At 30.8% G+C, this 14,627-nt stretch overlaps 1 protein-coding gene across 1 annotated transcript; it reads left to right on the top strand.

Annotated features, from left to right (window-relative positions):
- Positions 1-498: 498 nt before the first annotated feature.
- Positions 499-6,494, top strand: LOC102601831 (polygalacturonase-like). Its single transcript, XM_006350203.1, has 9 exons — positions 499-645; positions 2,563-2,694; positions 3,640-3,807; positions 4,131-4,151; positions 4,426-4,633; positions 4,893-4,974; positions 5,406-5,514; positions 5,620-5,739; positions 6,255-6,494. Exons 1-9 carry the CDS (start codon positions 499-501, stop codon positions 6,492-6,494), a joined length of 1,227 nt encoding a protein of 408 aa, XP_006350265.1.
- Positions 6,495-14,627: the final 8,133 nt, after the last annotated feature.

Genomic DNA, 14,627 nt, shown 5'->3' with positions numbered 1-14,627 from the left:
TTGTTTTCTAAGTAAGTATGGAGGCAAGAAGTCAGCAAATTGTCCAAGAAATAAATAATACTTTCGTCTAAATCTCTCTCACAATAATTTTTTTTTTTTAAAAAAAACCCCTAAATTCTATAAATAGACAAATCCCCCACCTCACTTTATCATATAATTATTTCCATACCCTCATTTTCTCTTAACCAACAAGTATCCCCCCATACTTTCCTCCATAATTTTCATCATTATTTTTCAACCAAAAAATAAAAAAAACCATATATTATATTACACAACAAAACTAACAAACATACCATGACACTTCTAAGAAATCCCTTTATTTTATTCACCATTTTTATCATTATTATTATGTCATTTTCATCTTGCTATAGCATTAAATTCCTTGATGATGATCACAACATAAATAATCTTGAAGAGGAATTTGGTAATGATTTTCATTTTAAAGCTTATCCTTCAAATTATTTCAACACCATTCTTGATCATGAAAAAAACAACAATATGAAGAAAAATCTTGAAATAATTAGTAGATTTCAAAGATTTAAGAATTTGGAGAAATTAGATGAAGAAGAAGATCAAGCTAAGGTTATAACAATTAGTGTGGATCGGTTTGGAGCTAAAGGTGATGGAAAAATAGATGATACAAATGTAAGTATTAGTTTTCTTTAAGAATTTTTCTTTCAAACTATTACTAAAAACACACGAATTTCTGACTAAACTAATTTTCGAGAAAGTATCTCTCAAATTATAATTAGAAAACATGCACACGAATTTCTGATGAAAATTTCTAAGATTTTATTGTATATTGACTCGTTAGAAGTAGAGCTGTCAATATGGGCTAGGCCTGTTGGGCCGGCCTGGCCTAACCCGGGATTTAATAGGGCTGGACTAAAAATTTTGGAGCCCATTTAAAAAAAGGGCTTTTTAGCCCGGCCTGAATAAGCCTGTTGATTTGTGGGGCTTGAGAAATATAGGTAGGGCCGGCCCGTGGGCTAATACAAATTAATTAAAAAATATAATATAATATTAAAAATTTTAAAATTAAAAGAGATCCAAACTCAAAATCTATTTAAAGTTTTTTAGGAAATCACTAAGTAATAAAAGTTGCATCCACCATGAAAATGTCCAAACACTTGTTGCTACTCGAAACTGGTTACATGGTTTTTCTCAAATTGGCAATATATTTTTGTGTACATTTAAATATTAAAATTCTCAATTTAGTTATTTTTTAATATTTAACTAATTGAAACCGCATATAAATTGCATATGAAAATGAAGATGTTAAGACAACCTTCCCACAAGTTGATTCAGATATGCTTGATGAAGATGATCATGAAGTGTTAGATACGTCATAGGTTTCATGAAGTGTTAGATACGCCATAAGTTTCATGATTTTTTAAGGAGTTTATCTTTTACATTTTTATGGTTGGAATATTGTCATATTTTTTGTGTTTTATTGTGATCAATGCAAAACAGTTAGGTTAATATTTCTATTTAGATATTTATACTTTTACTTGAAAAAAACTTATTAAATATTATAAAGATAATTTTATTTGTGATTTGATTAACAAGTAGTAGCATTAACACCATGTAATATTGTTTTATCAATATTTATGATAATATTTTTAAATTATAATTTAATTTAATAAATTCTAAAAAAATATATAACTTTTAAAAAAGTGGGCTGGCCCGGCAAGCCTGTAGCCCACGTACTTGTGGGTTGGGCCGACCGTTTTTTGGCCCACACCAAAAATGGGCTAGCCTGGCCTGGCCCGTAAAATGTCAAAGCCTGTATGGGTTAGCCCGGATGGGGTGGGCTAGCCCATATTGACAGCTCTAGTTAGAAGTTTTATCACAGACATACCTTCGAAAATTTTCTAAAATTCTTGTGTTTTTAATAGAAAAACAACATATAAAAAGTAGTATACTACCTTTGTTTTGTTTTAATTTATGTGGAGGTACTTTATTAAGTTCAAATTAAAAAATAAATGGAGATTTTGAAACTTAGGATTTTAATTAAATATGATATAATTTTTCAATGGTTGTAAAAACATCCCAGATAGAAAAGTTTGTGAAATAAATGTTTTATAATGAATTTAATTTCTATATACCGTAATAAGCAACAATTTATATGTCACATCACTTAAAAATTAATTATAAGTAACCATCAATAATAAATGATCGAATTAGCTATTTAATATATATACACACATTAATTAAATATTCTTTTTTATTTGATTGTCAATATTAGCATTGAAACTCGACTATTTCATATTCGTCATGCGTAAGGCCTTATTTGAGAAAAAAACGTTTCGTCCTATCAAGAATTTTCTATGTCTAGGAATTGACCCGAGACCTCTAGTTATGAAAGGAGAATTAAACATCTCATTCCTGGTGGAAATTAAAGATTATGTTATACTTCAAAGCTAACTATTATTATGGTGAATATATGTAGATTGAGATTACTTTTACGATTAATTTTAACAACATCATCAGCAATTTAATTAGCTTTGTTTTTTTGGTTATTAATTAATTAATTATTAAATGAAATTATCTTAATTTCAGGCATTTCAAAAAGCATGGAAAGAAGTTTGTTCGTCTTCAAATGTTGTGAATTTTGTGGTGTCCAAAAACAAGAAATATCTTCTCAAACCAATCAAATTTTCTGGGCCATGCAAATCTTCCATTACAATGCAGGTTAGGTTGACATATCATTTTGTAAAAAGAATTTTGGAGTAACGATAAAATTATTTTCATTTTAATCACACTATAAAATACGGACATTAAGTTGTCGTTTGCGCGTTACATTTCCTCGTGGTGTGGCTCTTTTCTAAAATTTATGTGAACGTGAGATGCTTTCTATGTACAATTGTCAATCCACACTAGCAGTATAAAAGTGTCTTTACACGATTAGGTTATTTTAAAAGATAATTAAATGATCTTACTCAACAAGTTAAGTTGCTCTGCATATGTGGAGCCACTATAACAAAAACAATTTTTAGCGGCAATAAATATTGACATTAATAAGCAGTGCTAAGTTTTTACCGGCATTAGTTAAGTGCCATTAGAACCAATGTCACTAAAGGCTTTAGGGACATATACAAAGAGTGCTAATTGCCGCTAAAAATACATATTTAGCGGTAATTAAGAATTAATTGCCGCTAATGATCATTTTTGATGTAGTGAGCTATAGCGTAACATATGGGTTCACGTGACCTTGAATAGTATCCATAAATATTTTACTTTAATTTCATATCGTTATATGAATTGATAAATTTCAAATCTTAAATACATTCTTATTTCACTGGTAATATAAGAAATTCATTACATTGTCATGGATATAAGTTAAACTTTGCTATTATTATGTATGGAGAGAAATAAGCTCTATTTATAGTGACAGAGCTACATCCAGCGAACTATGATTAGTTGAACACTTTTGGCAAAAAATTGTATATAGGTCAAATATAACCTTTTATACTGCATATATATATATATAAGATTTTGAACACCTTTCGTGAAATTCCTAATATTGTCACTGTTTTTACACGTGAAAATAAATTAATAGGTTCTAACTTCTATTTGTTGAATATTATTAATTTGACAATTTTTTAATCTTTTTTTCAATTATTTTTTTTATTGCAGATTTATGGAACCCTATTAGCATCTGATGATACTTCAGATTACAACAAGGATAGTAGGCACTGGCTTATTTTTGATAGTGTTCAAAAATTGGTTGTTGGAGGAGCTGGAGTTATCAATGGCAATGGCAAAATTTGGTGGCAAAATTCTTGCAAAATTAATAAAAAATTGGTATAAATATATACTTAATTTTGAAAGAAGAGTCAGTAAAGTTATCTCTGTGTAATCTATATAGGTCAGCATCAGTTCGAGCCGCGTGGAAACAGTCACTAATACTTGCATTAGGATAGACTGTCTACATCATAACCCAAAGGGATACAACCCTTCTCGAACCTTACGTAAACACAAGATGCTTTATGCACGGGCCCGAGCAACCCTTTTACCCTTTACATACTTATATATATATAGTTTTCACAATTGTTTCTATTGTTTTTTATGATATATAACTAATTTTGTCTAATTTTTACTTTTATGTCTACTTTTTTATTTTGCAGCACTGCAAGGTTGCACCCACGGTACGTTTATTTGATTTGATCTTTTATTTTTTTCCAAAGAACAAAACAATTAATTCATTACATATAGAGTTATTTTTTACCTCGTTGTGTCGTCACTCATCGGTGCATGAAATTTTAAAAACTTGATATATGTCTGATTGTATCGTCGATGCATGGAACTTTAAAACTCAATATTCGTATATAATTATTAATGTCATTTTTCTAATATTTTTTTGGTGAATTAAATTTACCTTAAATTTATTTATTTTATTGGTGAAACTTAAATGTTTGACAGGCCCTAACATTTTACAAGTGCAACAACTTGAAGGTGAAGGACCTTAAAATAGAAAATGCACAACAAATACATTTGCTAATTGAGAAATGTGTTGGTGTTGAAGTTTCAAAATTGGTAGTGAGTTCTCCAGAAAATAGCCCTAACACTGATGGAATCCATATTACTAACACTCAAAATATTCAAATTTCTGACTCCACCATTGGCACAGGTATCGATAAATTAACGACTTTAACTTTCATATACTTGTAGTAATTATTTTTTTATATGGTCAAGTTGTATGTATAAAGAGATAATTGCATGCATGTAATAAGTGACACTTATGATTAGTTGTTCTATTATAGATGGTACTAACAGTAAATTGTTGAAATAATATTTTACAAATATTATATTATACTAATTGTGCAATAAAATGACATTAAATTTTCTTATTTACTAACTATATATTTTGGAAATTAATTTGGTGGTAGGTGATGATTGCATCTCAATAGTGGATGGATCTCAAAAGGTCCTAGCCACTGGCATTACTTGTGGACCAGGTCATGGAATAAGGTACAAAAAAAATAAATACAAAATATACCTATATAATTTCGTTATATCAGTATTATTATGCTAGTATTATCTTATTTTTTTATTATATTATTAATATTATTTCTTTTATTTTGATTATCTTTAGTTCTTTACTTTCATTATTTCTCTTTCTTCAATATCTTTATCATAATTTATTTCAAACTGTTCTGAAAAACTATTTTCTTGAGTCGACCGTCTATCTGAAACACATTCTCTTACCCCACGAAGATAGAAATAAGCTTTTGGGTCATACCTCACTTATTACATGATTATATTGACTATGTTGTTGTTGTTGTTGTTGTTGTTGAACCTCTTCATTTTATAACCATCAACTTTTTTTTTCTTTAAAATTCAGATTATTTTATCAAATTTATAATCTAATTATGTAATTTATTATTATTTTTTATGCTTAGTATTGGAAGTTTGGGAGGTGGAAATTCAGAAGCTCATGTGTCTGATATTCATGTAAATGGAGCTAAGCTTTATGGAACTACGAATGGACTTAGGATTAAGACTTGGCCGGTAAATTAATTAATTAATTATTTTTATTAATTTAAAAATATTTTTTAAAATTATGAAAATTGTTTGCAATATATATGTAATTATATTCTGAATTATTTTATGTAGGGAGGATTTGGAAGTGCAAGCAATATTAAGTTTCAAAATGTGGCTATGAATAATGTCAAAAATCCAATAATTATAGACCAAAATTATTGTGATCAAGCTGATGGTCCATGCAAAGCTGAGGTAATTGAAAATGGATTTAACTTATATATATTAATGGTACGAAAATATCTATTAAAGTACTATACATAGCAGATAACTTGTCGTAATTTTTTTAGTAAAGTCAATGTGTGTATATATATATATATATATATATATAAGTTAAACTCGAACAAAAAAGAATTTTATTTATATAATACACATATAGTATAGAATATTCTTACACCCTTAGTGCAATTTGCTACATCATTTGGACAATGTAGTATTTTAACTTATAAACAAAACTAATTTCACTCCTTCAACTTTCTAAAAATTTAATAAAAGCCCCATACAAAATTTTATATGATCAAATTTACCCCACTTTGAAAATGTAATATACAACAACATATTGTATATTATAAAGTTGTGACGGAATATCTATGACGATAATATTGATGATAGAGTTAATATGATCGGTTCATAATATAATTCAATGACAAATTTGTGATGATCAATTTTATTGATCTCTTAATTACAAAAATATGTTTATATATTTACAGACCGACTCAGCAATTCAAGTGAAAAATGTGATTTATCAAAATATCAAAGGCACAAGTGCAACAAATGATGCAATAAATTTCAATTGCAGCAAAAAAATTCCATGTCAAGGAATTTTGTTGGAGAATGTGAAATTGTTAGGAGGAAATGGTGAAACTCCAAATGCTATTTGGGGAAATATTAACAATCTTACATGCAACAATGTTTTACCAGAATGTAAAAAAACTCAAAAAATTGTATAATTAAGTTGATAGTGTTAATTAATTTTTAATAGGATATTGTATAGTTATTAGTAGGTCATATACATAGACAAATTAAGTGTTAGAATACATAATTAACAAATGATTTGTGATAAATGATATTCTTTGTACACATGAAATAAATATATTGTTATGATATGATATTTCTTTTTAAGTATTTCTCATTATTTAAATAGACATCATTTTTAATTTCCAGGTATTTTCAACTTTGATAAGAGTTTATTAGAAACAGTCTTTAAATTTCACTCTTAGAATTATATTGTGTATATTGTTGTTGTTCAGATGAGAAAACTAAAATTTGATAGAAATTGAACATGTTAAGTTTATAATTCATTCTATAATTTATTTTCAATCCCTCACTTTAATACACCTAGCAGTACTCCACTTAATTTTTAGCGATTTTTTTTATTATTGCAAAATTAATTGCGATCATCATTCAATCATCAGTCAAAACTAATTTTTTATATGTGGTTAATTATGATTTTGTCATGTCCATTAATTAAATCATTTTAAAGGAAAAAACTTTGAGAAAATGCTCATTTATGTCATCCACTAAACGTTTGACTCATCTATGCTATTTTAATTAACAAATAATGACATGAATGAACCTTTTCTCAAATGAAAATGACATAGATGAACCAAACTTTTAACGGATAACATAAATGAGCTTTTTCACAAAGTTCAACAACATATTTATGCTTTTTCCTATTTTAAAATAACTCTAAAAATATTATTTTAATCATATACATATATTTTTTTTATACTCTTTCTGTCCAACAATACTTTTCCACTATTGACTTTGTATATTTCTTAAGAAACTATAAATATAAGTTTAATTTTACTATATCACCCTTTGAATATAATAAATACAATGTCTTGAAAAATGTAATAGAGAAATGACTATAATTAAAGATAAGGATAAATTAGGAAGTAAGTGTAAATTTATCCATTCATTTTATAAAGTGGACAAGTATTGTTGGACATTCAAAATAGTACGGTGGACAACTGTTGGACGGAGGAGTAATTGTTTGAGAAGCATTTAATTAGAGTTGTTGTATCTTATTGGTGATTACTTCAGTATTGTAATATGATTCTTTCAATTCATTTATTACAGTTTTGATTTTTTAAAATAAAAAGAAAAAATATTGGGGGCAGGGGAAGGAGAAGGAGAAGGGGAAGAGGAAACGAGGGAGGGGATTACAAGTCCTAAAATCGAACTCTCAATAAAAAAGTGAAAATTTAGGTAGTCAATCAATCGACTGAGCTACTATGATTTTCTTATTCAAATCGAATTCATTTATTTTGAGGAAGGATTTTTCAGTTTTCACATTTGTTGAAATCCTACTGATATAAGCATTTCACTAACATAACTTATAATCCTAGAAATATTTGGAATATTTTTTTCTTTAATTAGAAACTGAAGTGTTTGCTAAATCCTGCTTGAAATTTACAAAACAATTAGTAATGTAATGCTTTGCCTCTACACCATCTTAAAGTAATAAAGCAAGTGTTTGGGAAATTGGCCCGACTCAACCCGATCCGACCATTTTGGTTTATCGTAAGAAGAAAATTTGGAGATCGTCAAGGTCTACCATATCAAATCCCATCCCACTTCCCCACCACTATCGCCACCACCACCATCCTCTTTCTCGGGGAATGTGGATGTTGGCATCGACACCTATCCTATGTCTTATAATAAGTGTAATTTATCTGAATTATGGTGTTAAGGAACATTATTCATAAGGATGAAATTATATGTATGTATGGTACGTTTATGGTGCTAGCTTGCGGTCACCTCGATTAATTATTAAATAGTACAATATCTCAATTAATTTAACTTAATTGATACCTTGAAACATCGAAACATAAGATAACTCTGAAAAGTATATATATATATATATATATATATATTTAAAAAGAACCATTAATTCCCCTAATTAATGTGACAAATCCACTTTTCAAAACTACAAATATTCATTTATTAATAGTGATAGTGACTTGTAGAGTGTAAAAGCAAATCTTGTTCACATCACATCTCATTTCTCACGAGGTAGAATCATTATTGAGAAAAGACATAAAGTTACTATTGAAATTGTTTCAAATTTTCAAAAAGATATTTTAATTTTATGGGTGTTCTATTAACTCATGAAACCATCTAAATTCACAATAAATATACTCTTTTAACTAATTTTAATATCACTCGTGTTGTCAAGAAATATGAGCGCGTGAAGGACTGTTCATACAGCTTCAGATCAATGTAAAATTGCCATGTGGCACTCCCAATTTGACTTATTTTGAAAAAAATATAAAAACCCATATATTAATTTTTTTTTTAAAGCTTTATTAGGAATAGTTTTTAATTTTCAAATCTTTTTTCTCATTTTTCCTACCATCATTAGCTTACCCATATTTCTTGGGCATCTATGTCTTCCTCAAAAAAAAATTCTTTTGCTCTTTTTCCTTTTTGGTCATTGTTTTTTTTTAAAACTAATGTTATTGTGTTCACTCTTATTCTTTTTTCAAAAAAAAAAAACACAAATTAGTTTAGTGATTTTATTCCTCCTACAAATCAAGTTTGGGATTTGGGAATAGTGAAACTATGGGAAACTCTATTTGGGAGTAAGAAGTTGGAGAAGAAGATGATTTATGTTGACACCCAATTTTGACCCTCCCTGGTAATAATTAGTTTTTAAGCTTCTTAATTTTCAAACGATTTAAAATAATTAGCCTTGTAAAATTTCAAAAAAAATATGTGTGTATATATATGTAAGTATGTATATATATATATATATGTATTATTTAGTAAGTTATTTTAAAGTAGTTTGTCACTTTTTGTTACTTTTAAACAATAATATGTTTATATATAATCACGTATATAATTAGTGCATTTTTATGAATATTCGAAAAATTATCTCAAAAAAGATTTTAGTTCTACTTAAATATTTGGTTAATTAGTTTAGTTATATAATGGTTTATATTTTGAGTTAATTAGTTTATAATTAAATTAATTATTCTATTTTCGTTAAGGTTAAGAAGCTCGTTAATTAATTAGTATTAATTTTATCTTATTTAACTTTGGCCAAATTCACCAATTAAGTTCAAGTCGGCTAGGTATTTAACTTCGTTCGGTTATAATTGTAATCTTATGTAATTGCAATTGTAGTCACTTCTCAATATTTCCTTCAACCCATTTTAAGACCCAAAAATTGGACCACCTTTTGGCCCAATTCGTTTTCCAGCCCACAACCAGAAACCCAATTCCTCTTTTGTTCTTCAACCCATTTTGATTTCCCAAATTTCCAGATATCAGCCCATTCTTTCTCATCAAATACCCGGCCCACTATCAATACATTACAAACAGCAATCCAATGTTCCCATTTTGTTTTTCTTCCTTCAACGCTTCAAACAACAGCTGTCGACGTCAATAGACGGAAACCACAAAGCGTCTTCACATCCTCGACAAAACGACAATCCAACAGTGACCCAAACGACTCCCCAACGTTTATCGATTCACGGCATGAACACGGAACAACACACGGAAGAGCAGAACACGAAGCAGTACTCTGCTCCTCTTTGTTTCCTTCCTCAACGTCTCTCTCCAATTAATATCACAACAGGACAGAGCACGCGTTTTTCCCCCTTTCCTCTTTCGGAATGAGGCGAAAACCTCATAAAATGGTGTTTGTTCAAAAGGGTGAAAGATTTTTGAGGATTCAAATTTTGAATTTGACCTTTTCTATTCGGATTTTCAGCCCTTTCCCCCTCAAAAAATCAAACCCTAGCTTCCTCCTATATATTTCTTACTGTTTCAGTATCAAAAGTAGATTATTTTTTTTGGAATTGGAAATTTTCCTTACTAAGGGCATCCAAAATATAAAAATAAAAATATATAACTAATACCTATTAAATACAGTTCAAGGGGAACAGGGGAGGGATCCGTTTTAGTGTCTTGGAATCGATATTCTTGCGGTTATTGTTCGTGTTCGGATTTCGCGTGGTGAAGGTCGCCATTCCAGCTTATTGTTGTCCTAGTATCGCTGCCCGGAAGAAGGTAACACTTCTCTATCCCTTCATATCTTCCCCTATCTCATTCGGTTGATGTTAGAAAATCGCCATTTTGTGGTTAATCACGTAGCTGTTGATTGTGGTTGAGGTTTCGGATAATTCGATTATGTTGTGCTTATATTTCTTATGCTGCTTTGTGATTTAGTTCCAATGTTCGGTGTTTGTCTTCTTGGCTTTGGTCTCATTGATTCTATATTTGATCTTTGGGTAGTTTATTTCTTTGTCTTCCTTATTCTTGTTTTGAACACCGAATATGTCTCCTGATCTTTAAATCCTTCTAGTGGCGATTGTTCTTCATTTGAGTCTATTATTATTAATGTCGTTATTCACATAGGTCTAAGGGTTTAAAGTCGAACGATGTGGCTAATTAAATAGGTGTGGTGTAGTAGCATTTTTATCCCAATGGCATAGTTTTATCTATTTTATTTTTTTATTTTTTTTTCTTTTGAAAGCCTTCGCGGTCTTACTGCATTTTATGACTTGTTAAATCTAATGTGTGGTCTCATGATGCTTTGATCGGTTTTACTAGTTGTTAAAGATTATTTCTACTTGTCTCGCTCTCTTTTGAATGACTATCCCTCCCTTTCTTTGTGTGCGGAAGTGCAAAGCGTTATAAGTTCCTTTCCTACTCGTGTCTAGAGATCATGTATTTTTATTTTTTTATTTTATTTTTATTTTTTCTGTGATTCTTTGTTGGTATTACATGTTGGTTTGGTTCATGTTCGATATTCTTAGTTTATGTTAATGTCGTAGGATCTCACTGTCATCTTGCTCAACTATACAAAGAACATGACTTCTATTTATTTGTCTAGTTGCCATTTCTGTATGTTAGAGGGAAAAAGGTTTGTTTATTTATATTACTTTGCATTATATTATATTGGTATTTGTTCATTAAATTCCAACTTTTAAGGTTTAGGTTTCACTCAATCATATTTTGTTCTTTAATAAGATATAACCCGATTTTCGTTTGAAATCTTAAGGGGCTTCGTAGGATGATTGTTCTCAGAATTTTTACCTCTGTTTAAATACGGCTATAGTCAATATTTGCATAAGGTCATTAAATCCTCCATGTTGGAACGAAGGAGTTACTTGATGATTGTGTTAAATCTGCTAGGAAGAATGACATTTTATAGCCACAATGAACAATTTGATTTAAGTTGTGTTTTAAAATTTGTGGCCAGACCTTTGAACTTATTATATAGCTAATAAATTTGGATTATGGTGCCCTTTTTTCGAAAATAATAATAAATGATAATAAAAAATAAAAAAAAGTATAGTTGCTACACTTGTAGGAAATACGGTTGCCATTTTTCAATATAAAAATAATGACACTAAATGTCAAAAGGAAAAGAAACAAGAACAGTGGTAGACCAATCTTGTTTTTTCACTTGATGTTTATCCATATTGTATTAATGAGTGATCCCTTGTGCACACTGTATTCATTTTGATGCATCTACTACTTTACAACTGATTAATCTTTGCTGTCAGTCAGAGGCATATGTTGAGATATTATTCTCAAATATTAATCCTTATCATTTTTTTTGTGGCATGTAACACCTTACGAGTCCTCTTGGACTCCATCTCTCCCCACTTCATATTTCGAATGGGCCATAGAGGCCCAAAATTTATCGAGTCAACCGGGTCAATGAATTTGAAGAACAGGTCCTTCACAATTTGACGAACAGGGATTAGAGTTGATGCGGATTTCTACACGCTAGGTGTATACGAAAATGGGAGAAAGGGGGTTCAAAAGACCCATTCCTTATTTTATAAGTTGTATTTTGTTATTTTGGGGCCTAAGCCCCCCTTGTTATTTACTTATTACTATCTCGCTAGAAATCTATGACAGGTGATAAGAATCGGGCTTTTGGCCCAAAATGAAATTAGGCCCAAGTGTTGGTCCAGGCGGACCGAAAAACCATACTTGGGTACAAATCTTTTTCCCTCTTTGCTTTATTGTGTTTGCTTACTTGTCGATATCTGTTATTTAATCTTGAGGTTTTAAAAATTCAAAATCCCCAAAAGACACGCAATTTGAATTTATCACTTAATTAAATTATTCGTCTTTTACTTCACTTAAATAATAAATGAATAAATTCACAAAATATTTCACTTAGATAACATTTCAATATTTCCACTTAAAAAATAGTTCCAACTATCAAATAGTTCAATTTTTGCAAGTTAAAGTTAAGTCGAATAAAATTTAGCCAAAGTAGTTAATCGTCGGATAACCGCATTAGCGGATATTCTAGGTGCCTTAAAAACCTTCCTAGAATATTCATAAGAACCTCGAATCCTTTTTTAAGTTTTCACTAGATTTCTGTTTTAGTCTTTTGAAAATAATAGTTTTCTTGATTTTTCTTAAAAATTAAGTGGCGACTCATAAACCAGTCCAAATAATATTTTTAAATAAAACAGAATGACGACTCTGTTGGGGATTTGAATGGTTCTAACCTTAAGATTAATTTATTTGGCTATGTGATTTAACTGTCTACCTGTTTTATTTGTCGTATATATTGAACTGTTTCATTCATGGCATGACATACTCCGTCAAACGACAATTATTTTAATTTTCATTTAAAGGACGATTATTCGGGCCGCAGTCGTTCGTTAACCAAATTGTTTTCGGGACACCCTGACGAATGTAGTTGGCTACTGGATAGTCAACGGTCGTTAACTATCCCAGCCCAAGTTGTCCGCTTGGGTCATCTATCCACTATAAACAAAGCCCACTCTTAGTCAAGACTAGCGTAGAGCCAAACTCAATCCCGAAATTTAGCGCATTGGCCTAAGATGACCCAATACCCAAGGCGTGTTGGGCCCATTAGAAAGACCACCTTGAGTCCAAAGGGCCCACGGCCCGAACGGACGTTCATACTTACGTGTTTGAAGGATGTATGCGTTGTTTGACAAATTGTTGTGTCTTGGGTTTGGGGGTATCTAATTCTTTGTATGTTTTTGTTGCTGGCCAAGCAACACTTGAGTTTCAAAATGGTCACCGAGACGCCAAACCTTCTCGGTGTATGGTGGTACAATATTAATGCGTATCAGAAAATAGAACTTTCCATTCACTTGGGTCACCTCCCGTCGATAATGAATCTCGAAGTATGGCCTGAGTTCATCGAGGTGGTCACTCGATTTTGGGATGATGAGAGAATGGTGTTTCGCTTCGGAGATGTTGAAATGACACCAACTGTTGAAGAAATCAGAGATTGCTTAGACAACATAGGAATGTGCCAGAAAAGGAAAAATCATCCAGATCATCACATTTTGCTATCGGATAAGCCAACCAGCAAAGAACTGAAGAACATGTTGTTACTGGTAAATGCAGATTGGCTAGACACTCCGAGTATTCCGCTTATGAAATTTTATGAACGATGGGGACACGAAAACTATTACAAGAATCTTCCAAATGAGTTTCTCAATCGCAGTAGTTGGAGTCAAACCCAAACCTTAGCATTTTCCGTATGCCTCTTAGGGACAATGGTATTCCCCCAGGACGGAGGGAATGAAATTGATACTCGGATTATCATGGTAACTCACGCTATCTTTGAAGGCGTTGGTAAAAAGGGACAAGTCAAGAAATACTTCAACCTAGCCCCGATTATTGTGGCTGACATCTATCGATCTTTGGGTCAATGCAAAAATGGGTTTCCATTTTTTCAAGGGTGTAATATCCTGCTGCAATGGTGGATGTCTAAACATATAGTGAAGACATGCGAGACCCAGAAACAGAAACTAGCCGAACCACGAAAAGAAAGTCACTTCGACCATTATGAGTTACATTTGAGCATTAATAGATTCAAGGTCCACAGCACGAGGGAAGCATGGGCTAAAGTCTTTCACGACATAAAAGATGGAAATGTACAATGGATGTTTCAAGATTTCATGTCAGAAAAAATAGCTGTTCAGGGTGCTAAGTGTCCTTTCTTAATCCTTCCTGGCATTAGAGGTGTACGACCTTACAACCCTAGCAGGGTAATGCGGCAATTCGGCAGAACACAAATTCTACCTTTCAAAAGAGACGTTAGCCGCTACGTCTTTGACTAC

The sequence above is a fragment of the Solanum tuberosum genome, unplaced genomic scaffold (genome assembly GCF_000226075.1).
Source record: "Solanum tuberosum cultivar DM 1-3 516 R44 unplaced genomic scaffold, SolTub_3.0 scf00118, whole genome shotgun sequence".
In the NCBI taxonomy this organism is placed as follows: domain Eukaryota; kingdom Viridiplantae; phylum Streptophyta; class Magnoliopsida; order Solanales; family Solanaceae; genus Solanum; species Solanum tuberosum.
The sequence above is the reverse complement of the archived record's forward strand: the minus strand, read 5'-3'. Positions and strand labels throughout refer to the sequence as shown.

Excerpts from the sequence above, each read along its gene's own strand:
- LOC102601831 (XM_006350203.1), top strand. The coding sequence starts at position 499 with ATGAAGAAAAATCTTGAAATAATTAGTAGATTTCAAAGATTTAAGAAT. Across the intron at positions 4,152-4,425 it reads ACTGCAAGGTTGCACCCACG|GCCCTAACATTTTACAAGTG; the intron begins GTACGTTTATTT and ends AATGTTTGACAG. Across the intron at positions 5,740-6,254 it reads ATGGTCCATGCAAAGCTGAG|ACCGACTCAGCAATTCAAGT; the intron begins GTAATTGAAAAT and ends ATATATTTACAG.